The sequence below is a fragment of the Gymnoscopelus braueri genome (genome assembly GCF_963280865.1).
Source record: "Gymnoscopelus braueri genome assembly, chromosome: 14".
Taxonomy (NCBI): Eukaryota; Metazoa; Chordata; class Actinopteri; order Myctophiformes; family Myctophidae; genus Gymnoscopelus; species Gymnoscopelus braueri.
In genome coordinates this window covers 38,888,266-38,915,720 of record NC_137619.1, presented here as the reverse complement: position 1 = coordinate 38,915,720, position 27,455 = coordinate 38,888,266, and the positions used below count along the sequence as shown (strand labels likewise).

Sequence of the window (27,455 nt, the reverse complement as noted above, 5' to 3'; positions counted from 1 at the left end):
AAATTTTATTTTTTATAAAAAAAAAAAAACTTGTGATAACTCGTTCTTGGCACTCAGAGAGTTAAACCGAGAGCCATAAATGCGTATAAAATATATAAGTCATTATGGTGTGACAACAGTGTGATGGCTGTTCTCACCAGACAGCAACTCATCAATCTTGTACAGTACTGTATTCGTTGGGCAAGAAACCAGCACAGCAAGCAAATCCTAAATCAAACAAGATCGCTCCCAGTTTAGTCCTGTTAGATGACAAACTGTAATTGATTGCAGCTTCGGCAGCTGTACAGACCTGTGTATACTGTATACTGGCCTTTTCTATCATAGTGCTATGGCACATGCATGCATATGGTATGAGAATAACCTGCTTTATCACATACACAAGCTTTTCTTTTTCCCCTGTGTGAAGGGTAACAAGACACCCGGGTGGCGCAGTGATAAAGTATCTGCCCACCACCGCGCGTCTATACGAACACAAATTGGCCCGTGTTTGGGGGAGTATTCTGCATTTATTCCTACGGGGTCCGCGGACAAATACATATTATTTTGGGGTCCTTGACACAAAAAGTTTGAAAACCATTAATAATAATAATGAGCAACATAAGTAAAAAAATATATTAATTTTTTTTAAGGATTTACAAGACATTTGTAAAGTTTTTTTTTTAGTGAATTTGTAAAAAGATTTGAGTTAAAAACTTTCGCTTTAAAAACGTATATATATATTCAACCTAAAGATTTGCACACATTTTCACAATAAAAAAAAAAAAATGCAGATCTACAAGCTCGTAGCGCAGCACTCGGTGCCGCGCTATGAGCTTGTATATCTGCTATTTTTGTGTTGGGGTGGGGGGGGGAGTAGAAAAGGCTCTACATCCTCCCGGTTCGGGTTCCTCACTGTCAGGTGAGTTAGTAGGATACAACAGCAGTGACATTACAGAAATGTGTGTGGGGAGGAATTCATTGGCATAACGATTAAATTGGGGAGAAAAAAAGCTATAATGAAAAAAAAGAGAGCGTGATAACTGAAATCAGCCCTAGGGGCTGATAACTGTTATCCTCCCTGGGGCTGATATGACTAGCTGACCAAGCAAGCTAAAGTGCCACCGCGCACTAAACTGTCACTGTGAGCAACCTTGCTGCAGAAGGAACTCGTCACGTCACACATGGCTATAACGGGTTGATCAAATACGATTTTCTCATTGTCTTTGTGACCAAATAATGCTATGGTTTAGTTAAGTGATGAACAAATAATCATCTGGGCATTGTTCAGCTGCTGTATCAGTCCTAGGGCTGATATGACAGTTGGCCAATCCGCTGTTTCTCAAGTGCCAACGCGAGCGACCTTGCCATGGCATCCGTCCGGCTGCCAAACATGTTTGCTAAAAGGAAAAAAAGGAATCAAAACAGCGGAAAACGTCTATCTTCGACAGCTCACACAGAACTGTTGTGTACTACCAACCAAAGGCGAGGCACGCCAGCCAGTAGCACCTTCCATGTTCTCTGCCAACTCCCTCCCCACACTGTTGGAAAATCCCAGTGGGACTGCCCTTTCGTTGACTCTTGTTCTCCAGTGCAAAGCTTGCAACAAGCCAGCCAGCGGCAGCTCTCTCCCAACGGGCCTGAGAAAAAAACACTCTGTCTGCTTATCTGCTCTCCACCCAGACTGACCACGTTCTTGTCTGTTATGACAAGTATACAAGTATACGATTATGATTTGCAGGAAGTGATTGCATGCCATCGTGTACCCGGCCTCCTACAGTACTTGTACCAAGCAGGAGTGAGGTCAACAGTTGGTGGCTTGTCTTGATCCATACACATGTAATCAGGGTGGATCCAGAAACTTTCTCATTGTAAGGGATAAAGCATTGTCCTTTTTATAGCTGTATAAACCCCTGCTTGTTTGTTGACTTTGCCTCACTGAAGATGTGGTTAGCTTAAATCTCCACACTGTTGGAAAATCCCAGTGGGACCACCATTTCCTTCGCTGGGGCTGTTTCTCGTTGACGGCAATATATTAAAAGTGTCGATCGAGTGCTACTTTATGGCCTTCATGCATAAATGATGTGCATGTAATACCCATTATAAACGCATTTGTTCTTTTTGTGATTGATATACGACCTCGGGCACGGCTGCCTCTGATACAGTACACAGGCCATCGGTTGGATAACCTCATGCAACGACGAATGCCCAGGTGATAATCTGTCTCACTAGTTACTATGTGCTATCTCATACCATCAAATAATGTCTTTACATATTGAACGGAAAACAGTCACATCAGAATAAAGTGAAATATGAATCATATGTATATTGCGTTGCCTCATGTCTTCGCTAACGGTTGCGCTGGATACACTGCAAGGACTACAGCTGACAGTCTGTTGATTGTGGACTTGCATGTTCTATTTTGTGTCTGCGTGAAAGGAAATAACTCTCCATGCAGGAGGTGGCAGTAAACTGTGTATAATCCTATAGAAAACCGTAATCAAGCATCATGGGAAGACAAAAACAAACTGAGCATTTTCACGCCACTCTGAATCTTGTTCATTACAGTCTCGTTTTAAGCTTGGAATATGAATTGAGACTAAATTATGTGAATTTGTAACTGGCACTGGCGTTTTGTTGATGTCAATATTGTGCCTGTGAGCCCTCTTTTTATGTCGTTTTATGTCTTCTGGTGTTCCGCTTTGCTCAGGCTGCACTGCCAAAGAGAGCGCTTTCTCCCCAACGACGACGACTACATCTACTGCCAATTCAGCATGCTTAGTCAGGTGAACGGCGACCGCTAATGGCCAGCGACTACTGCCAGCGGCTCGGGACATGCTGCAAAAACTCCAGGCAATTGCGCTCGAGGATGTCTTTTCAGCTGATGTCAGCTTGGTGTGTCAGGGCCTTAACTCGTGTAGGCAGCGTGTGTCTTGTTTATGGGACAGGTTGTCCAAAAGACTAAAGGTATTTAGTAGGCCATAAGGCACTGACTACTGACTGTGTTACTTCCCAAAAAAACTGGTTTGGTTACAGAGTGACTCAAGGACAAAGGCATTAAACAAATAGACTTTTTTTTGTTTTTGTTTTTTGTTTAATTGATATACATTTGCATTCCTGGTTAGTGCAACAAATTAACTTTCATGGCCTAGAGCAGTGGTTCTCAACCTGTGGGTCGGGACTCGGGGTCCCCACATGATTTTGAGGGTCCCCAGATAATTTGCTTAATGTGTAACATTGTTTTCTCACTCGACAGTCAACAAACCAACATACAGTATAAGTGTATTACAGGGTATCTGTAAAAAAAAAAGAAAAAAAATAAGACCATTACTGCGTCAAAAGTAATCAACAAACTATACAAAAAAGCTGGTCATACTGGTCAAATAATATAAGAAAGAAGCAAAAAAATATATCAAAGTGCTTGTCTGGGTCGGGGGTCCCCCGTGATTATTTTGGGGGAGTTGCGGCCTGAAAAGGTTGAGAACCACTGGCCTAGAGGGTGCTCAATATGGCCACTACTGGTGATGACAGAATGTCACCAATATCCAAATGTTCACCATACAGATATATGGAAGCGGTGATACACCTTTCACCCCCCAACACCCCTCCCCCCATCCCTCTCCCCTGCTGCTGCTCTCTCAACTTGAATTACACTGCATTTTTAAAAGAGGAAACAAAGCTGGGGGTTTCATCACACTTTAAACAGGGCCTCACAACATCGGCTCTGTCTTTTCACATCTACACTTTCTCCAAAAGGTTTCATGAATTTATACAACCTAGATAGATAGCTTCATGTCATGTGTCTCAAATATCACGCAAAAGATGAACTGACTGACACAACAAACAACGTTGTACAAACCTACTGAAACTTACTTTGAAGAAAGAAGCTGAGAAAAGTAACTCAGGAAGTTTAAAATTGAATAAACGATTCACATCACCAGATGTAAGAGACAAGAGTCGCCGGATTTGCTGCACGTACTTGCCAGGATATCAAGCCAAGGCACCATCTGACGTCTCTCTGCAATATCGCTGAATCAAGGAACCTAATTAGGATGTATCTTTTGCCTTCTCTACTGTATTAACCCTTTAAGACCGGGAACGCATCTGTGTCATTTTAAGATTTCTTTGGCTATATAAAAATAGCAGATATACAAGCTCGTAGCGCGGCACTCGAGCTTGTACATCTGCTTTCTTTTTTTTTTTTTATGTGTGCAAATCTTTTGTTTTTAACTCAAATCTTTTTACAAATTCACTAAAAAAATAAAATAAATTTTTTTTTACATGTCTTGTAAATCCTAACAGTTTTTTTTTCCTAAAGTTTTTTTTTATATTGTTTTTTACTTATGTTGCCCATTATTATTATCAACTTTTTGTGTCAAGGACCCCCAAAATAATATGTATTTGTCCGCGGACCCCCTCCCATCTAAAAATATTTTGTTCCAGGGACACGATTTTTCAAAAAAATAGCAGATCTACAAGCTCATAGCGCGGCACTCGGTGCCGTGCTATGAGCTTGTGTATCTGCTATTTTTGAATAGCCAAAAGAAATCTTAAAATGACACACATGCGTTCCCTTCCCGGCCTTAAAGGGTTAAGACAGTCCTAAAATACTACCTCCCTACTTAGCTTCCTTTGTAAATAAGACAGAGCCAAAACTCTTGCTATCTCTGATCCTATCTTATCATGCACTTGCAGACGAAGCACTCTCTGCCTGTGTTTTATACAATCTCAGCTAACTATCTTTTTGAAGTTGTGTCCAGCCTCTGCAGGGTAATCGGGGCAAGCTATAGGACTCAGGTCATTGTATCCTTTAAAACCATTAGATTTATTGTCCCTCCTTTTGCCCGCTTATCTTTATAATCTGACTTCCAGATGTGCAGTCTTCTGTTGCAGCTCCTGTGGCGGACGGGTGTTGTTTGGAGGCAGTAGTGGAAATTAACCAAGTACATTTACTCAAGTACAGATTTGAGGTACATTTATTTTTATTTGAGCATTTAAAAAAAAAAAAAATTACTTTGCAGCTTTAGATTGTCATTACAAAATATACGTTAACCACTTACGTGCTATTTTTGACACTTCAGCGATTTTTTAAATAGCCAATCTACAAGCTCAACATGTTGTGATGCGATATTTTTGAAAGAATGAGTCCATAATGAGTACTTTGACTTTTACTTTTACACTGTAAGTACGTATATTTTGATGCCAATACTTTTGCACTTTTGTACTAACTCAAGTAACATTTTAAAGACAGGACTTTTACCCGTAGCAGAGTATTTCTACATTGTGATATTGCAACTTTTACTGAAAAAAAACAACAAAAAAAACACCACTGTTTGGAGGCCGGGCTCCGGAGCCGGGGAGGCTAATGTTAGTCTACTCTAACATGTTGCATCACGAGAGCTGTTTTGCAGCTCTGTGTGGGGGCGAGCAGACTGGCTGGCGTTGGGGGGGGGGGGTTTAAATCCCTGTTGCTGAGGGAGAGGTGGTGGGGGCGGTTGGAGGTTTTTATTTACCACCATCGCCCCCAGCCCCCCACCACCCCCCACCCCCACCCGTCATGGACACTCTCCAGCCATTGGCGGTTTCATCATTGCGTACAAGATTAGCCCACCCCAGTTCCCACACACTACTTACCGTGTAATCCACATAACTTGTTATAATTACTTGTAAACCATGTCGCCCTCTCTCTCCTTCTCTATCTCTCTCTGACATCTTTTTGCATTCCCCTATCCAGTTGCTCTCTCTTTATCCCCCCCCCCCCCTCCGCCTCCTTCCCATCTTTTTCCTCTTTCCTCTGTATCTCTCCATTCATTTTCTGCTTTGGTCCCCTCCGCGTCTTTGGCTCTGATGTTGTGCCGACAGGAACAGAAAGGACATCACATCGCCACAACCAAACTTTCCCAGAGGAACCTCCCCATTAGCTGCTTGTTGGCTTTTCTTTCAAGTTCATGTTCAAACAGTTCCTCTTTTTATTCATATTAAACAGTCGAGAATACATATCAAGGCATTACAATGCAAATGAACGATCACACCCACATCTTTCTCAGAATTGTTGTTTGTGTGTGCACTCGTAGGCGCGCGCTCGCGCGCGCACGTATGTGTGCGGCTGTCGCAATTTGCTCGTGTGTGTGAATGTGTTTGTGTGTGTGTGAAACCCCAGCAACCCGATGGTTATGGGTACGAAGGAGCACAGAGACAGATCCTCCAGCCCACACTCTGACATGACTCCATCTCCGACACAAAGGGCAGCTTGTGGAGAACTTCCTGTGTGAGGATTCTTGTGTTTGTGGGCATGTTGAAGAGACTGCTGAGGTCAGGGGATGTGACTTGCAGAGGGGGAACCTCCTCTTTTGTCTGTCTGTCTCACTCTCTTTCTTTCCTGAATATCTTCTCCCATGTGTGTGCGTTTTTTTCTCTCTCTCTCTCATTCTTTAGTGTCTTGTCCCCGTTGCTTGTCTTCTCTTAAGCTTAATTTATGGTCCATCGGACTTTCTTTTTCGGCAAGCGATACCGTTGTACTACGGAGTATATAAATTAGGCTTTAGTGCAGAGTTTGGGCCTCTGGCTGCCCCCCCCCCCCCCCCCCCATTGTGAAATGGCTTTAAAAAAAAGTGATTTATTTTTGTATTGAAATGGTTAAACTGGCACAATAATCTTATGAATTGAATTGAATAATTTTTTTCAGGTGGCCCCCACTTTAAAAACCACTGCTTTAGCGTCTTCCTTCTCTGTCTTTCTGAAGCCATCATCCTGTTTACTATGCATAGACAATGAATGGTACAGACAGAGGCTACATCTCAAGCCACTGTGCAACACTGTGGCCTTTACACTTAATCAATGTACTCCTTTTTCCTTGTGTATGGGGTCATATAATGTCCCTGGTCTTATAAAGATACGTTTAAGATGTTAGCAGGAGAGGAAACTATCATTTGTGTCTGCTGCTCAGAGTGGCAGATGGATTCGAATTGTTTTTTTGTTTTGTTTTTTATACCAACGAATCAGACTTCAGATTTATTATCCCACACGGGGAAATTAATTTGGTCCAGTGCTCCAGATGTAAAAACACCATAAAATCCCCATAAGACAAATATACAAAGTAAGACTACAGCATAGACACGTTAAATCACATTGAGACGGTGTGAAACAATCAAATTAAAACGGTTAATCAGTTAATAAAAACATTTGATATAAAGTGGAAATGTGCAAGTGGACCAGTTAAAAGCATAATTGATTGGATTTTGAACTTTTGTTCGCGGAATAAAAGGCTCATAAATGAAGACCGGTTGTCTGCCAGCCAGTCTCTACCTGACAGAGTAAACAGTCTTTCCAGCCAGAACCAAAGATTTACCAGCATTTAGCTGTTGGCTGGTATAAATGTCCCACCCTGGTAGAGAGCTTAAGTAGCAGCTGTCTTTGTAAACTGTTGGTTTTGGCTCATTTTATTAGCATGTTGTTACACTTAAAGGACCATACCGGCATCAATACTGTCATCGCTTTCTGACTGTGGTCGACTGTGTCTGCCATTGTCTATTCACAGTTTCGTCCATATATCTTACATAAACATAGATGCCAAAGGCTTCCCCCCCCCCATGTTTGTATAAAATGATAATGAACGTACCTGAATAATTTGGTCAATGTTGTTTAAACATCGTGGTGCAGTTAAGAAGTTGTGGATGTTTGAATTTTGTGCGTAAATATATCTCTTCTGCAGGGACTATTTTCAGCTGGCCGTGCCCTTGAAAATTCCTTCAAATGTAATGATAATGCAACTCTGACCAAAGAATAAAGGTGCCACAGAGTTCACGTTGTTGGATTTCATGCTAGTTTCAAGTCTGCAAGTTGATTTTTCATACTGTTACTGAAATGAATGGAATCCAACGGCTTCCTCAAAAATCAAACAAGCTATATGCTTTGGAAAATGGTCGTCGGTAATGATAAGTATACCATGGAGTTGTTGTAGTCAATAGACTAAACATGAAAGACCACCGGTAGTGGTCCTTCAAATACACCAGCGAGAAATGAAATAGCCTTTTGTATGCCACAATCCTCTCAGTGTATTGGATGGTCTTCATTTATACACTGCCCCATTCTTGTGAAACGGGTCTGCGCCATCCCTAAACCAAAGCCACTTTCTTGATGCAATTAGTTTTGTTTAGATTGACAGGCTCTCAACCTTTTAAGTTCTGCTCAATTTCCCCCAGCCCTCGCTTGTCCTCTCATAAGTCCACGGTCTGTTCTGGTGCAGCCAAGGAAGGGACCCACAATTAACCTTCATTAGTGGCCCGTTGAAGGCACACGTTGGTGAGATTCAATCTCTTTTCTCTGCCCCCCCCGTTCTGCCTCGGAGAGCTCCTCGCCCATCACTGATATTGAAAAGGGAGGGACTTTCAAAGTATGTGTGTGTATATTGAACTTTTAACCCTTATTTAAACCAAGCAAGTTGACTAATAACACTGTTATTTACAATGGCTGAAGTGAATAGACACATCCTTAAAGTAGAAGCTCAACAATTAATGAAATCAGTTCCGAACACTAAGCCGACAGTTGCCCGACAGGCTGCAAATAACGTGGATGTGGAAGGGCCATTCCTTCTACTCTGCCTCAAGGACTATAATGAAGGTGCCCTTGAGCAAGGCACTAAATCCCAGACTATTTATATTTAATTACATCTAATTTCTAATCTATATTTATATCTATTTAATATTTAAAAAATGGACAAAACTCCAAGACTGTGGCTGTGATAAGGGTCCCCAGGCCAAGGGTGTGTCTATTCAACTCAGCCTTTGTAAATAACAGTGTTTTTATTTCCTGGTTGAATATGGGTTAAAAGTTAAACACCAGTAAACACTGTTAAAGGTAGGGTAAGTGATTGTTTCTTTGCTTTTTGTTAAAATAAGTGTTATATAGCTCTATGTTCAGATAGTGCTCATTGATATACAGCGTTTGTTCAATAACAGGAGTCTCCCTGTCTCTCCAGCTCTTTAGTAAACAGAAAAATGCATTTTCAGGTCAGGGATACCATTTTATCCAATCAGGAGAGAGAACTCGCACAGGATACAGATTAAACAAAGTGAAATTGGAAGGGACACAAAGAAATGAGCAGACAAAATTGGATCAAGGAACACTATCAAATTGAAGGTGATAAATGGGTACTCTCTCCTGATTGGCTGAAATTGGCAACCCTCCTGAAAATGTATATTCTGTTTATTAAAGAGCTGGAGAGAGACAGGGAGATCCCTGTTACTGAACAAACTCTATAGCAATGATTACTATCAAAATATAGAACTTTAACCTTTTAACATAAAACATTTTGTTTTTAACAAAAAATATCACTTACTCTACCTTTAACCACTTAAGCCCTATTTTGTCATACGACAAGCTCACAACACATCACAATTGTGAGCTAAATAAGCCTGGAAAATGTTGATACCCCAACCCCCCTGCTCCCAGACAGTGTTGCCAAGTCCGTGTATTTGCAACTTTGGGCTTGTTTTTCTACAAAGTTGCTTGTAAATATTGGTAGTTGCGGGTTGAGGTTTTTTGGGCTTGTTTCTAAAGAGTAATTGCTTATTTGGGCCTGCTTCCTAATGTTGTTTATGTTGTTGGTTCTCAGACTTTCTCATGTCAAGGACCCCCAAATTAATGTGTATTTGACCGCGGACCCCCATCTGAAAATAATTAGTTCCAGGGATTCCCTTAAAAGATTTGTGTAGTTTAATAAATATTGCACATTCTTTCAAGTTTTTTTTCAAATAGCAGTTGTGAGCTTGTATATCGCCTATTTTAACTCTATAACTGCCAAAGACGTTTATAAACGTCTTTGAGAAATTAGCTGTTGCCTGCCAAAGACGTTTAAAAACGTCTTGAAAAAAAAAAAAAAAAAAAACTTTTTTCAAAAAAAAAAAAATCTAAAAAGATTCTCTAATTATTTAGTATTGACACCTTTTCGATATTCCAAACGAATAAGGAGATAACAATTTCCAAAGATTTGCTGCTCCATCCACTTCAATGTTAAAATTGAAACGGACAAACAATTCACAATGTTTTTTGGTTTGAAACCACTGGTTTTGAGCTATTTTCAAACATCAAACAACACATGACAACAAGGTCAAATTGACCTCGTTGACATTTGTGAAACCACACCTGAATCTCATCTGTGATTAGAAATTTTCTGGGGATCAATCATACTTGAGAAAAATATTTTGTGGCTATGCGAAAAGGTACCAAAATCGGTCAAAACCCTGGCAGAGGCTACAGACTGTTCTGAAAAACTCTGGCAGGGTAAGAGTTAAAATAGTTGATATTTACATTTATATTGTTTATTTCGATCCTCATCCATCATAAAACATTACATACTGTAATCTAAATTCATTGATCGAAAATGTATAGGCTGAAGCTCAAACCTTATTTATGGCTATCCTTTATACATGTCATTCTGTTTGACATATAGCAGTTACAATGTTCGTAATGAACGAACACTCAAAAATATTCCGGATTTACATCCTAGACTTGCATACATATATACATAAGTACACATAAACCTAGATTATATATGTGATATATATACTGTATATATACGGTAGATTTAAAGTGGTTACATTTATTTTTGATGCTATATTAACTCATTTAGCTGGGGACCCCCTGTGTGTGATCATGTGGCCCAGTCGCTTCTTTTGGGCTCGTTTTCGTAGACCTGTCCTTGCATTCAATAGCTGTCTTTACAGTGCCACCATCTCAGTAATATTATGCCATTACACTGGAAACTAAGACACACACGTATTTCACAGAGGTTTCAGTTCCCACTAACTTTCTCTAGTCTGTCTTGATCTAGACTGTGAGTCCAACCCATACGACGACGTCACTGTGACATCACTGACGCTGTGACGCAGCCTTGGTATCTTATAAGCAGCTTCGAGCGTATGCCGTCAAGTGTATGGTGTCGCATATACAGTGACGTCACTCACTAATCCTTGGTATCTTTATCTGTGGTCAACTAGCGACGTAGCCATGTAAATGTGGTGACGGATCCAATTGCAATCGCCATTGGTGGAGCGCAACATCGCATGTTTCAGAGCTAAGGCCAACCCCCCTCACGTGAACTAATATGAGCGACGTGATTGGTTAAAAACCTTAACCAAGAACAGAGATGGGAATTTAAGCCGCGTGATTGGTTAAAAACTCTAGCATTTCAGAATGGAGGACCAATTAGTCTCGCACGTTTTTGATATAATGTTTCACTGGTGGTATACTGTCTTTCACAATAACCATTCTACATAAATGTGTTTTTTGATAACTTCCGACACTGGCACCAAAGTGACACGGAAATGTATTTATTTATGTATTTTAAAGTTAATACGTATTTCTGGACAATGTTGCAATGTTCCAAAGTATCCTTGTCTCTAGGACCCTGCTGCATTCATTTCGGAGCGGTACTGCTATGGTTTTGTTATGAACTGAATTCTGGGAATCGTAGGATGTACCAGAGGTGTCCTGAAAAAGACTACTAAAATGTTACATAGTATGACTTTAAGTGCTATTCTTTGATGACTCATTCTTGTGTGAATATACTGTATGTGTTTTATATTATTATTATTATTGCTTCTACAATGTCTTGAGGAACCAGAACAAAATACTTTTACTCCCTTGAACCTTGTAGATCTGTTATTTTTTCTATTGTTTTTTTTGTTGTTGGGTGTGAATGTTTTCATAATGCCATGCCTACTGTAAAATAGGGACACTAGGGTGAAAGTTAAATTTCAACATGGCCTGTCATGAATTATTGCTTGAATTTATGACCCCCTGTCTCCTTAAGTCATCTATTCTCTAAACGTTGTGTTATGTTTTCCCTTGCCTTGTTTTAGCGCAGCACTCCTGCAGTGAAGGTTCCATACATCTTCCCATTAATTAACCTTCATAAATCGCTGTTTTAACTTGTCAACATGGTTTCACAGCTTAGCAATTCTGCCTTGGGCTGCAAGTATCAGTCCACGCCTCAGAGTGGAGACTATGAAATGCACATCATAGTGTAACGGTCTGGTGATTATTTTCACAGCAGCTTTGAAGCGTTTTTTCCCCCCCCAACACAGTATTAGTCATGTGAAGGTTTTAATGCTTTGTGCCAGCTGGGGTGTTACTAAGCGTCTCTTTAGCCATGATAGCAAACATATAACGTGCTAGTGTGCTAGTCATAGTTCAATAGCTGTAAATACTCAGACAGGACTGAGACAGACTCAATCAGTAAGTTTACGATCGAAGCCAGCTCTGTATGAAAGGCATTAGAATGAAAAGAGGACGCATTTATTTAAAATCAACTGCATACCATACTTTTAAAAAAAAATCTGATTGTGTTAATTTATGTGTTGGTGTCTTCCAGCATTTGTAGTCCAGCAGGTTATTACATTTTAGTGGATATAATCTGCCTCTCTGTTGTGTGTGATGATGACAACTGTCGACTGTTGGTGAGCCAAACCTTTCCAGGGGAAGCCAGGGATAATATTTTTTGTTTACACTGATTCTGTGTTTATCCTCTCTAGACCGAGTTGAATGAACAAAGCAGATCGGAATATTTTTCCAGAACGAGAGAAACCCAAGAGCTGTTGAACAGCACCACAAAAACAAAGAGAAGTGCGCTTCAAAAGATGTACGTATGATCTAATGCAGACCTTTCCAACCCCACCAGTCAGAGAGGATGCTCATGTGTTTGTTCATGCCCTTTACTATCCTGTCAACTTTTTTTTCAGAGCCAAAAAAGCCAGTGGCCAGCAAGAGCTCACTGGTTCCAGTCTAAGACAGCAAGACTTGAACCAAAGAGACCAGAGACAGAAGCTCAGCTCTGGACAGGAATTCACATGCCCTGGAGAGATTATCTCCAGCCCCAGAAACCCAGATCCCGGTCCTGGAGAGTCGGTGCCCCTCCCAGAGCTAGAGCGTCAGGCAAACGTGCGACGTTGCCCTCGATCCCCAGCCCAGGTTGATAGTACAGGAGATCCAGGCCTGACCCCCGACCAGCAGGCTGAGAACAGGCCTCCAGGCTCCATCAACCCCAGTCAGGCCTCAGCGGTTTCCTCTCGGCGCAAACTCAGTCAGGGAACCAGTGAGAGTAAGAGGTGCAAGCCCAGTATTGCCGGGGAAGACCCTCATCTTCAGAGGGCCAAGAGGGCGTGTCTTGGACTACTTCCGATCTCCACAGCCAGTGAGCTCACGGTGCAAGCGCACGCTCTCGAATCCTCCGCGCAAACATCCAAGCATGACCCTCTTCCTTCGCCACCTCTTCCTCTGGTCAAAGCCGAAGCCAAGGCACAGTCCAAGGCTTTCCCAGTCTCAGAGTGCAACGAAACCACACTGGAAGTGGAGCTGCTTACTCCAGGGAAACGGGCCCAGAGGCTCCCCCTCACAAGCAATAACACGGAGCAGACAAACCAAAACAGGCTGGCCGCAAGTCTGAGGGGCCTATCTGTCAAGCCTGCATCCTCAGCCTCTATTAGTTCCAGATCCACAGGCAGAGAGGAGGGGAGTGAAAATGTGCCCAGAACCTCTAGATTACGACGGCTGAAGAGGTCCTGAGGGGGAGAGACGAGCTACAGTAAAGATGCCTGACGCCATGGAGATAGAGATGATATTGTGTCAGGCTAGATGTTTACCCGGTGCAGTCTCCTCCACAGAATTGCATTTCCAGCTAAGCGTACACTGGTACACACTTATCCACACTTCACTGCAATCTCTCTTCCTCCGACACACTGTATAATACAATAACACACACACACACGCACGCACACACGCACACGCACACGCACACACACACACACACACACACACACACACACACACACACACACACACACACACACACACAGACACAGACACAGACACACACACACACAGACAGATCAAATGCTTAACATATTGTGTCAATTGATACATGAGTGCTTCAGTTATGCTTTGTCAAATAGTTGAAACAGATTTTGCCTCCACCCATAAGTAGTGGTGGTCAAGAGAGGCTCGCAAATGAAAGTCAAAAACCTTTAATTGGAGTTTAGATTTGGTTTTGTGTTAAAGATTGGGGATTTCAGACAGGCAGGAGCCATGCAGTACGTCATGGCTTTTAGCCTGAAACACTGGCTCCTACGGGTCTGAAAACGGTCCAGTTTCCCTGCTGAAGCTCTAGCGTGTGATTGATTCCCGTTTCCAGATTTACTTCATCGCCCGGTTTTGTTTTTTCAAGTCACGTCGAAGCCTTTTTTTTTCCAAAATATATTTTGTGGTCAACATGCATTCATGCAGTATGTACTGTAATATGTTCGACTCTTTTGTCAAGCACAGCTTATTGAGAAACCAGAGCTTATCTCTAAAAAGGGAGTGTGTTATACAACTCCTTCATAGCATTAAACTGACAGAATCTGTGTAGGTACTCTGTAACTGTGTTGAAATACTCATGGTTCTGTCTGTGTGGTCGCTGTTGGGTTTTCTCTAGTGAGTGTCGGAGGAGGTTGAGGTGAAACTGCTATTATAGACCCCCACACACAGACACCATAGAGACATAGAGGGAGGCCAGGGGGGGGCATTTACTGAGTAGATTTGGTGCCCTTATTTTTCCACTGACCCAAGGCCAGAAAGAGCATATGGTCCCATAGGGGCCAACAGACATACGTTAGCCAGCAGTGGCTTTGTGCCCCTATTTAAGACCCATGATGTCCCATTTGAATGTCTCATAAAGACGCCTGTACATGTTTCTTTTAATCTATCATTTTTTATTTTTATGGAAAGACTTTTTATGGTTTTAATAAAGCAGTTTTTTCCCCCTGTGAATGGAGTCCCTGTGTCTTTACGTGAATGGATGAGGATTTTCAAGGGGAGCAACCAGCGTACAAATGCCACGAAGGCCAATGTGCATTTCCCTTCAAAGACGAAAGACAGAGACTGATGTTGTAGTTAACCAATGTGGCCACGGTCATTTGACAGCACAGTATGTACTGTACGGAACCTGACCAACATGGTCAATGGCGTTGGTACAAGCTGCTGCTTTTTTCTGTTCCTCTGCCGTACAATAGCTCTAGTGCCCAGTGCAACCTGAGCCCAGGGGCCTATTACACGAAAGGAGAATTAAATAAACCTGGATTTAAGTCAAATCCAGGTTTGACAAAGTCTGGTCCGTACAGCCTGGTTTATTCCGTTCCATGAACCAGGCTGAAAAGGAGCGACTTTGTTGAGCTAGACCTTGTCGAGCCAGGATGGTAAAGCCAGGCTTCACGTATTCCTATAAAAGACCATGAAAGTCGATAGCAGAATCCTTGAACTTGACCAATCATGGAGCCCAAAACCAGAGCGGCGTTCTTCTCTGTGGCTGAACAGCAGCACTGCAGCAGCTCATGGAACAGTGGTGTTCCCAGGAATTACATTTAGGGAAGGCGAGATTCCCCCGGGGAAAAATCTTGGGGGAAACAGGTTAACAACAACACTACACACACTGACTACAAAACTGAAAAACGTTAATAAAAACAATATGCAAGTATAATCAATCAATCAATTCTTCAGCGGTGGTCTCTTCATGTTGTAGTTTAGTCATGAATGGCTCAAGCTGCTCTCAGAGCCCCTTTTATGCCAGGTGAGTACAGGTGATGGCCCAGACCCCCACCCCTGGCACTCCTGGTACCCCATGAAGACAAAGGCATACATTTGCATCACTATATAGGCGAGGGTCGCTCTGCTGAATGGATACGGTGGTGATTAGCTGCCTGCCCAAGTGAATGGACTAGGAGGCGGGCTAATGGTCCGACGGCCACTATTCTGTTTGGATTTTTTCACTGCCTGTTTTTCAGTCAGTCTTTTACTTAATTTTCTAGGGGAGGCGAGATTTTTGTTCCTGCCTCTACGGTGGGTATGCCACTGATAGCGTCACAATCATTTTTAACCACTTAGCTTTGGCTATTCAAAAATAGCAGATCTACAAGCTCATAGCGCGGCACTCGGTGCCGTGCTATGAGCTTGTAGATCTGCTATTTTTGAAAAATCTTGAAAAAGTGTGCATTATCTTTGAAATATATATACATTTTTAAAGCGAACATTTTTAACTCAAATCTTTGCTTCTGGGGGTCCCTGGCACAAAACTGTTTCAGATTGGGGTCCGCAGCCAAAATGTATATCAATTTAGGGGTCCTTGGCATGAAAAAGGTTGAAAACCACTGTTCTAAATGGCATCAAGAGTCTTGAGGCTTGGGTCCAGGCTCCCGGGGAGACATCAAATTTCTCTTTTGGGTCTTGAGTCCCAAAGACTCAAGACCCAAAAGAGAAATTTGATGTCTCCCCGGAATCATACGAGGAAGTAAAATGTATAATAAGCAAGAAAGGAAACACGGCCGCAATAAATGGATCCAGGCAGAAAGCGTGGCAAAGTATTGCCGACAAATTAAATGCACAAGTCGTCCAAAAATATATACAATTTATATGCAAGTCCATAAATATATAATTCAGTTAGGCTTAAAACCGATTGACTGCCAGAATTATTTCAGATTTTTAGCTGTTGCCTGCCAGAGATTTTTCATTGAAAAATAAAAGTACTCAGGAGCCGAGATACAGAGTTTTTAAGTTTTAAGTTAGCAAGGAAGTGGATAGGAGTCTAGATCTTCAAAAAATCATATCTCCTTGGTCTTTGGGTCAATTTTCTAAAAATGCATATATGCGTTATTGGCAGGCAAAGTGTGTTAAACATGAGGAGTGTATAGTGAATATTGGAATTATCGCCTACTAATCTACAATGTGATAGCCTATTATATGCGCCATGCATCCAACCAATATGTCTGAGTCTGTGCTCAGGAATGTGTCAAAAACAAAAAAAATCAAGGCTTCATGGAGTGTGTAATTGATAGAAAATAAGTATTTTTTGGGTGAACTATTCTTTTAAGTGTCTTGTTCAGGGACATTTTGACATATTGCTGAGGCCTGGGATCGAACCTGGGATTTATGGCTTGCCAGGCAGGCTCTGTAACCATTCAGCTATGGCCACTTCATCAGCAGAGATTCTAAGGCAGTTCTACTTTGTAACAGTAAAGGGGTTTCAGGGGAAACCAGCAAAATGAGGAATAATATAATAAAAGACTGTCTTGCTAATAAAGCGTCATGTCTCTAAGTTTTTACAATGTATTTGATATTACCTTTATATTATTGAATAAATTATGCATTTCATCCTCTATTTATTGTCCAGCAACCTTTATGATAAAGGCGAAAAAAGATAGTAGACCCGTGGGAGCCAGATTGCTCAGATGCCGAAATTCCTGTGCTGGGATTCGATCCCATGATCTTGTGGTCTGAAGTCAAGAGCTCTTCCGACTGAACTATGGATAGAGCAGCCGCCTTACAAGCTCCCACCCTCGCTAGGGTCAAAAACTTTATATTTGAAATCCGAACGTTTATGTAGATGAATGAACGGGTAAAAAATTGAGAAAGTGCAAACACCAGGTTGAAGTTCATCCATGACGGTCATGACAGATCCAGACTGCACTAGCGATTTGTTTACATTCGACCGCATGGCTCATTTGCATAAGACGTTACCATATTGATTTTATCCCACTGTTGAGGGCTAGGGTTATATTTGATATATTTTGTTTAAGACTTACAGTAGGCTGCCTTGCCCCACTGGAATACAGTGACTGATATGAATTAATAATATACTGGACCATACATAACATGAAGAATACCTTGTGATGTCAGTGACATTTTATTACAAATGAAAATAAAAATAAGAAACAGTGCAGTAATAATACGTTTTCGTATAGCAGCAATTTTGCATGTACAATATAAATATAAATATATTGTCTGTCGGGCGGAAACCTCATTGTGGCCAAAACTGTTACTTTTCAGCATAAACATTCTAAAATAGCAAAAACAGCAGATCGACAAAAAAAAACAAGACTCGCGCAACATAATTTGGCAAGACACACCATCTCCGGTTTACTTCCCGTATCTGCATAGTCTCGCGTAGCTATCTGAGTGAAGTGGGCGGACGCCAACCTGCTTCCGGTCTCCTAAAAAGGCGTCCGCCCACTTCACGCAGATAGCTACGCGAGACGCGATAATATGCAGATACGGGAAGTAAACCGGAGATGGTGTGTCTTGCCGATTTTTGTTGCGCGAGTCGTGTTTTTTTTTCAGGACTTTCAAAAAGCATTAAGCATTGGTTCTCAAAGTGGGGTCCGGGGACCCCCAGGGGTCCTTGGGGGGGGGGGTTCCAGGGGGTCCCCAGCAAAATGTTATTATCAAATATGGCTCTTTTATTGCTACTTTAAACTTTTTAATGGATCCTATTCCTATGAAAGTAAAGCCTGATAAAAGTGTCAAACACCCAAAATCCACCAGAATACTGGAAATTACATCTACTCTGTTAAAAAAATCCTGGGGGGGGGGACCCCCAGCGTGGTCAAGAACTCTATTTCAGTATTATAATTAAATTGATTATATCTTATTGTATTTATTTCATTTTATTTGAATGCAGGGTCATTAAAATGAGTCCATTTACAAACACATGTGTTGAATTAACTGTGGAAAAACTTGAAGAACAAGGCACTGGATTAAGTAAGCTTGGCTGTTAGCCTGGTCCCTACCTGGCTAACTAAGGTAGGATTGCGTAAATTTTCTTTCGTGAAATCGAGTCATGGATAAACTTATCCAGGGTGCTCTGGCTAAACTTATCTGGCAAGATAATTCAGCTTTCATGAAACTAAATTAAGCCAGGATAGGTGTTAAATCCAGGCTTAACCCCGAATTCTGCTTTCGTGAAATAGGCCCCCCGAGCCCAGGCCATCCCAGTTAGCTAGCAGAGGGCTCTTGATCCAATTCTGCCTTTATCAAGGGAGAGACAAGATGGAGGATTAGTGAAACTGACCCCAGTGTTTTTAACTCCTAATGTGTTTAAGATCATTCTCGAGAGGTGTCGATAATCTGTTCCCTTTCCTTTAATCCCTTTAAACAGACACTATAGATGACTGACTCGGGGTTGTACCGGCACAGGTCCAACGCGGCCAACACAATGTACGTTTCCCAGGTCTGGTAGTCTGAAAGGGTTTTGTTTAAAAGTCTGCTAGCTCAAGCCGCGGTAACAAAAGCAGTATTGTCTTGTGGATCATGAGGAGCCAGGATATTTCTGTCACAATGTCTGTCTTCAGGACTGAGCTGATTAATATGAGGCTTGCTTGCTACAACGTAATTAGTTGTAAACACATTTGGACAGAGACCTTGCTCTGGCGTATGATGTCTCTCCAAAAGCCTTTCCCACGCTATTTCTCTGAGAAGCCCTTCATACGCCGTGACATGTTTGGCTTGAAGCATCGGGAGACAGACTCTTTTCACTCGGTCTCCAGAACAAAGACAACTTTAATTCTCTTTTCATACAAAATATTTAATAAATATGACTTTCAAAAAAATATATTGCCAGATCAACACAAATAATTCTCAATTCATAACACAAGAGTCAAAAAGAAAAAGGACACGAAATGTTGCCATGATCTCAAAGGGTTAACAAATGAGATAAAACATGTTTGTCTTTAAGAGCCTCATTTAAAAAGAAACGAATGTGCAGAGAGAGAGAGAGAGAGAGAGAGAGAGAACGGAGCAGACTCCTGCAGAGCAAGGCAGTGTGTTTGATCAGATTCTACAGTGTTCCCATTGCCTTTCCTACTGTTCAAGTACTCACGGTCTAGCTTATGATATTATGCTGACTAAATCTATAATTACATACTCCAATCGCACGTTGCCGTCACGTGCCAGCAAGAACTGATCAACAAGCTTTATTTGTAGATCGGTTCTCGTCGGCAAGCGATATACTATGGAGTGTGAATCATGCCTGATTTATACTTGTCGCACAACGAAAATAGCTGATCTACAAGCTCACGACGTGTCACATTCGCAAGCCTGTAGATCGGCCAATTTCGGTGTGTAACCACGCATAAATCCAGCTTTAGGCTTAAAGCAGATGGGAATTCTGGCGTGTCATGTTGATGCGTGATTCATCTTGCGAGTTGGCGGATTCGAACAGCCTTTTCATGTCAATGGTTATTTTTTTTTAGAAACTGCTAAAGGACTTTGTTCCCTTAAGTGTTTATCTTTTTTTGTGGCAAGCAATATGTCTGCCATCATTGTGCATTCCTCAAAGCAGCCCTTCTCTTTTCTTTGTTTATTTCCTACCCCACTTGCTTTACATCAAGGTCCTGGCAAAATAAAAACAAAATTCAGATTTGTGAAAAAAAAAAAAAAGAAATTTACTATTTCTTTCAGGCCAAAGTGCCCATCCTTTGTCTTCTTTGAAATTTTGGCATTTGTAGAAGTAAAAAGTAAAAAAAAAAAAAAAAAGTCATTGAAAGAAACGGTAAGCTTCCACAAGCTATCAAAACCTTCAAACTCTAGACAGAACATATAAATAAAAAGGAATGATATCTTAAGGCTCTTGATTATTAAGTTAATAAATCAAATATACACAATGATTAATAAAAAAAAATGTACATATCTACATGTTCTAAAATCGACACATAAATTCTTCATATTGGCAGCAACTGCTGACATTGATCCCGCCCACCCCAAACAAAGAAATAAAAATAAATAATAAAGTTGATCTTTTTTTTTTTTTACTCATTTTTTGACAGTTGCTTAGGTCTAATGCTGAAAAGGCACTTCTCCAAACTATTTGTTCATCACCTAGGGCGAACTCAAACACATACTAAAAAAATAATTAGCTTTAGTGTTGAATGTCATGTGTACTTTTACTTGTACGACAAGAAGTAATACTAAAGAATATTTTAAATAACGCTGAAAAGAAAAAACAAAGACTGGACCAGGGAGCCCCTTCGATGTGTCCGCCAAGTCGGCGGGAAGTGAAATGCTTTCGAGGACACTTGTTGCATCAAAAGGTCTTGCGGTGAAATGTATATATCGGTGCCTATTATTTCCAGCCAACCAAAGCAACTGTCACCTGCCAGTGTAAGCCAGCTTGTCAAAACTTAAATTAACGCAGGGATGTAAATAATACCAGCTGCGGAGTCAAAAGAATGACACGACAGTTTAGGAACTAAGTTATCCCCCCAAAAAAACTTCCCCCGGTCGACCCGCCACGGGGGTGCACGAAGGGCAAAATAGGGCTTGGTTGCACGGCAACGCAGCTGTCTGCTATACAATGTAGTCCATCCTGTTTATGCTGTTTGCCGTCTCCAAGTCTCTGTTGTCCTGTTTATTAGTCCAATTAGGGTGTTTGCTGCTGGGCGTGGAGTTGGGGTTGGACATGGGAGTCCTCTCCTCGCGCTCCACCAGTGTGTATGCTGGCTGTTTGTTGGCGAAGCGGCCCTTCTGTAGGTGCCTCTCCTTGTCGTCCTCGTCCCCCTCGGGGTGATTTGTCCTTATTTTGGCAATGATGGAGTTCTTGTCCTCGTAGTCTTTGATGGCCACCGTGAGGCCCACGTGTTTCTCTATAGGGTTCTTGATCTGGTTCAGCTGCTCGCGCACGTTGTTGGTGGTGTTGTCCTCCGAGCCCGCGGCCGACGACGCGCTGCCGTGCGCTCCGCCCTGTTTCCGCCGGCGGCGCACGCACCACAGGAAGACGGACACCAGGACCAGGAGCCATATGACGATGAAGACCGAGCTGAGGAGGGGTACCAGGTAGTCTGTGGGGAAACACGACAAGGGACAGGTTGGTGTCACGTTGACGCTAGCACGCTAAAGGCCCATTTATACACCATATGACGCTTGTCGAAAAGAACAGATGTACACACGCTAGCAACATTACGTTGTTTGCTTGTAGAGTATAATTAAGCTTACTTATTTTCCATGGACACTTGAATTCATGGATATTATTTAGATTTTTGAGGCGGGGACATAGATTGGTGAAGCAATAGGAAGCGGCGCAGGAATCCACCTGCCTGGGTTTGGATCCGCCCTTCAAGACCATCGATTGGGCTCGTTCTTTCAGTCTATCAAATTATTGACTTAGGAATGTGACAAAAACTAAAAAATATCCATGAATTCAAGTCTCCATGGGGTGAGTAATCGATAGGAAAAAAAAGTCATTTTGGGTGTGAACTATCCCTTTAACACAGGATTCCCAATCCAAATGGAATAACATGAGAACCATGACAGTAGCATCAGCTCTTATGGTGTTCAAACCCATTAATCATTATGAGTGAAAAACAGCTAAACCACACAAACAGCATAGAGCTCTCTTTGGTGTCTTCCAAATTCAGCAAGAAAAATATTGACAATCAGGAATTCCATGATAATCCATGGCCGAGACAATAAATCATTCATATTCCCTGATGAGTTGTGGGAACCCTGCATACAGTATACAGAAAGGTTAAACTGAAAACAAAGAATGAGTTGTATTCAATGTTTTCCCTAAAAAACAATGCTGTTACTTAAAGCTACAATCTGGGACTTATTTTAACCACGTGAAACCCTATCGTTCCTATTCTGGGGCGAACAGATCAGATCTACAAGCTCACGATGCATCGCAACACATCGTGATCTCAGGTGGTCAACGTACTCTTCCATTGAGAAAGAGATGGTGCACCGGATTGGACACTATTATGCACTGTCATCTTTACTGTCGTACGGACATCACTGCAGTATCCTCTGTCCGTCGGGAGAGGCATAAAACTAAGGCTTGTAGCTTTAACCAGTGGTGTAAAGTAACTGAGTACATCTACTCAAGTACTGTACTTTACTGGAGTATTTCCAATTACTTCTACTCCACTACATCTCAGAAGCAAATATTGTACTTTTACTCCACTACAATTATTTGAAAACTTACGGTAGTTACTTTGTAGATTTGGATAATTATTACAAAACATACATTAACCACTTCAGCCCTATATACATTTCAGCCATTTGAAAATAGCTGATCTACAACCTCACAATGCGACGCATTGTGAGCTTGTAGATCTGCCATTTTCAAAGATTTTTAGACATTTTAGACATTTGAAAACTTGTGAAATGGGACATTCTGCCTACTGAGTACTTTCTACTTTTAGTACTTTAAGTACATTTTGATACCAATACTTTTGTATTTTTACTCAAGTACATTTTGAATTCCGGACTTTTACTTGTATACGTCTACATTGCAGTATTGATACTTTTACAACTTGAGTACTTTTTCCACCACTGGCTTTAACCACTTCTGAGCGAACATGCTCTACTACTATATAAAAACCTGAGCCTCTGAACACGGAACGAGAGCCAGTCAAACTACAGTACGAGCCCGTCGAAGGCCAAAGAGCCTCCAGTGTTTCCACAGAAAATCCTGGCTGGACTCGTAGTAGAGCGTAGCTGCTGAGTGTTACCGCTCTCGTGTGATGGCAGGCTAAGGCCCAACACGGCAGTGTGCGAGAACTAGGTGTTATTTTTCATGTATGTGTGTTACGTTTTCGAACTCTGGTGTGCCGTTTTCTATTCAGGGCTACAGTATCCCAGTGGTGTAAAGTAACTACAGTAAATACTCGAGTACTGTACTTAAGTACAATTTTGAAGTATTTGTACTTTACTCGAGTATTTCCAATTTCCAGTACTTTTACTTCTACTCCACTACATCTCAAGAGGCAAATATTGTACTTTTACTCCACTACAATTGTTTGAAAACTTTAGCTACTAGTTACTTTTCAGATATAAATTATGATATTATGAAACATACATTGACCACTTTAGCCCCATTTCATACATGGGCTATTTGAAAATAGCCGATCTACAAGCTCACAACGTGTCGCATTGCGACACGTTGTGGGCTTGTAGATCTGCTATTTTCAAACATTTTAGTACTTTTACTTTTGGTACTTTAAGTACATTTTGGATGCCAATACTTTTGTACTTTTACTCAAGTAAATTTTGAATTCTGGACTTTTACTTGAGTATTTCTATATTGCAGTATTGGTACTTTTACTTAAGTAAATAATTTGAGTACTTTTTCCACCATTGGCTACAGTATCCTAACATCCTCCATCTCACCCGATCTCTTCCAAAAAAATCCTCCCACCCTTCTTTTTACACATGCAAGTGCGTGCAAGTCTCGGAAAAACCTAACGAGACGTTCTGTGAGCAGCGATCAACATAACAGTTGGAGGAGGAGGCCGGTTCATACCAGTTTTGCTGGGGCTTGGCACGCGCACTTCTGCGATGGCTTGGATGATGGTGTTGTTCCCGTTGCGTTTGCTCACCATGTCGATGAGCCTGTCAGTGATCTCTTTAATGGGGCTCCTGTCCAGTCTATGGTCCTCTGTCGACTTTGAGAGGAGAAAAAAAGAGAGGTTGGAACGCGTTAGCGTGCGTGTATGTTTTTCACCCGGCGATTATTTTTGCTTGCTTTTTGCATGCATTTTTTCGCTTGTTGTCAACCGCTATTAGCGTAGCATAGCCAAAGCCACCACATGTCCCACAAGATCATGCTTAATCTGTACCCTCCTTAAAAATAAGCCTTAGGCCATTAAATAAGAAGAGATCTTTCAGCGGCATGTTAATTCCAACAAGTTTTTAATAGTAAGAGCCAGACAAACAAAAATGCCGCGGGCGGACGACAGCCCTGAGAAATGACTTACAATGCAGACGTGGATCTCGTTGCTGGCTGAGAACGAGGGGTCACAGGCTATGGAGACGGAGTGCTCCAAGGAGAGGTTCTTCACCACGTACAAGTGCCTCAGCTCCTTGCACACGTCCTCCACGGTCAGACCCTGGAACACAGCGGTGAGAGAAATTAACTCATCGTTAATGCACGATGTCACGATTATGACATTTTACATAAGGATAAGGATAATTCCTTTAAACAGGACGTTCATGAAAGTCCTTGCGGGCTTGTTTCCAATGAGGGCCTGTGAGCAATTAGGGGTTAAGAGTCTTGCTCAGGGACAAATTTCATTTCATCGACACATATGCTGGCCTGGCCTGGAATCGTACCTGGGGCAACCAGGGCCTCTGGCTCCCTAGGCGGGCTCACTAACCACTCAGCTATGGCCGCCCCATACTCAAATAATTGCGATTAGCCGCGTGTTTTTGACGTTAAATTGCATTTGTTTGGCTTTTAGGCTTTGAAGTTGCACATGGCAAATATGACATAACCTAAATATACAAATAAATGACTGAACTATTTCATAACTTTATACCCCATTAACCCATTTTGGGCGGGAACCCCCTATTTGTAACTACAGTATACCTTTCAAGACGGGAACCCCTTTTGGGGTTCCTGTTGCTATGTACAGTATATAGCAACATATATATATTTATTTTTTTGAATACATATTTGAAGTTTTTCAGGATTTAGAAGGTGTTTTTAGAATCGGCCTCAGGTCTAAATGGGTTAATAGTGGAAATAGCCGATCTACAAGCTCACAACGTGTCGCACCGCGACGCGTTGTGAGCTTGTAGATCTGCTATTTCTCAAATAATTGCGACTAGACGATTATGTAACAATTGTGAGAGGCCTAGGTGGGGGATAGGCAGGGAGAGCCTAAAAAAAAGTAGGAAGGGCCATGTTGTATCCAGGCAATCCGTTTAACACCCTCGCTGGTTGGAGGGTCCGCCTCGTTTAGAATAAGCGCCGCGGGGCTCACTCGCTTGTCACTATCTGCTGTCACGCTCGTTAGCCAGCCGGAGAGCGATGATCCTATGTGGTGACAGTTGTGCCCAGTGATCCTGTTATAGCTCAGACCCCATGTGACCTTGTAATTACTCTTACAGCATAGTCATGTTAACCACATAAACTCTGGCGACCCTATACTGGGCACATTGTCCCAAAAAAAATCTTACATTGAATTTGATTTGGTTTTATTGTCAACGTTCTCAAAAATATGGGCCGTTTAAGTGGTTAATGAGTGGATTAGGGCATTACTCAAAACGGCTAGATGTTTTTTTGGTTCTGGGGGGCTACCAAAAGCCAAGACAAGCGACACTCTGGAACAGAAGAGAAGAGAACCCCCCCCGCCCTTTCATCCTGGAACACATTTATACGCTATACACGACTGAACCTTTCACGAGACACGCAGAATGGAAACTTATTTCCCGGGAGGAGAGTCTGAGCAGCCCTGAAAACCTGATCTTTCACAGTTTACAGCTTTGACTGAGTTAAGGCTGGATGGAAAAGCAGGGTGGAGGAGAGGCATGAAAAATGACCCAAAAACCTTTAATTCAATCTCCTCCTCTCACTCTCTCTCTCTCTCTCTCTGTTGGAGGGCAGTAACTCACTCGAGGCATGGTCTCCTTGTTGAAAGTAAAGGTGATGTTGGCACAGCTGTTGTCTTGGTAACTGGAGCTGGGGTGGCATTTGGTGGAGGGGGGCGGAGGGTTGGAGCGCCAGCACTCGCCGAGGCCCAGGCAGGGCCTCACAAAGCAGTGGCCTTCTCTGATCGGGATGCAGCTCTGGCCCGAAGGACACCCACCACGACCTTTGGCACCCAGCTGGCACGACTTTGGGCCACACCGCATCTAGATAGCGAAAGAATATGACATATATATAAATAAATAAATAACAAGCCATGGTGAGAAAGTGTCAGGAGCATGCACACGTATTGTGTTTCATCCGGTACGAGCTAACGTGCAATTATGTCAAACCCCACTATTCAGGCACCATGGAAATAAAAAAATGAAAAAAAAGCATGGTAAACAGGGAAAACTCTAAATGATGGAACCTCTACCATCAAATTTTCCCACACTCAAGGATTCTGGGGACTCTGACGCGTTTCCTGGAATGGCTTTCACTCTACCATCACTTAATACTAATGTTAGTCACGGCTGAAAGATTCTTCAGGAAAATGACAACATAGTAATTTCTTATTTTTCACTTTAATTGCATGTGCATCTTGAATTCACAGCGAATTACACTCAAACCACCATGTTTTGGATTGATTTTCGTTTTGTTTTCCAAATAGTGCAACTACTGTCCCTCATGCACACACACACCGTTGTTTAGAATACTCTAATTAGCAAAGGTGCGATTGTTCAGCCAGTGATTAGATGAGCCTGAAAAGAACAGCAATATGCCACGTCCTCTTAAATCATAACAACCAAAAGTATTTATGGGAGATCTAGGAACCAGCATCTGATTCTTATTTTTAACACCATTGTTTGTGTATCTGTTGGAAATGCGCTACGTCATCGCCGTATTGAACACACTGACATCATCGCTGTATTGAATTCTACACCTGTGTACTCCACCCCATGACACACGATCCATTGTGGCCTGTGATGGCCTATTGTGTTTCTCTGTAAAGTCCATAAATACAATAAAAACAACAAAACCAGAACTTTCATAAATCTCTTGCCGCCGTATTCACACGGCACTACATGACAGCAGGGCTGCAACTACTTATTATTTTCTTAGGGATTTTTCTATCGATTAATCGAATACCGGTAATCAATAAGTGTGGTTTTTACATATATATCAATGAATCGGTTAACCACCAAGCATTATTTTATAATAGTTTTCAGCTCATCTGTAGATCAGCTGTTTTCGTAATACAACATTTGACTCC

The 27,455-nt window shown here is 41.8% G+C and overlaps 2 protein-coding genes across 2 annotated transcripts in view; one reads left to right on the top strand and one right to left on the bottom strand.

Moving 5' to 3' along the window:
* The window catches only part of slx4ip (SLX4 interacting protein), a 62,777-nt gene extending 47,996 nt beyond the window's left edge, over positions 1 to 14,781 (top strand). Inside the window, exons 6-7 of the mRNA XM_080448589.1 lie at positions 12,510 to 12,616; positions 12,717 to 14,781. Coding sequence (XP_080304715.1) covers positions 12,510 to 12,616; positions 12,717 to 13,539 — 930 coding nt within the window. The 3' untranslated portion in view covers positions 13,540 to 14,781. The remainder of the gene's footprint in view (positions 1 to 12,509; positions 12,617 to 12,716) is intronic.
* A 4,524-nt stretch (positions 14,782 to 19,305) lies between these two features.
* jag1b (jagged canonical Notch ligand 1b) overlaps positions 19,306 to 27,455 on the bottom strand; it is a 38,294-nt gene continuing 30,144 nt past the window's right edge. Inside the window, exons 23-26 of the mRNA XM_080448575.1 lie at positions 26,170 to 26,409; positions 24,531 to 24,662; positions 24,077 to 24,218; positions 19,306 to 21,614 (exon numbers count right to left, since the gene is read on the bottom strand). Coding sequence (XP_080304701.1) covers positions 21,124 to 21,614; positions 24,077 to 24,218; positions 24,531 to 24,662; positions 26,170 to 26,409 — 1,005 coding nt within the window. The 3' untranslated portion in view covers positions 19,306 to 21,123. The remainder of the gene's footprint in view (positions 21,615 to 24,076; positions 24,219 to 24,530; positions 24,663 to 26,169; positions 26,410 to 27,455) is intronic.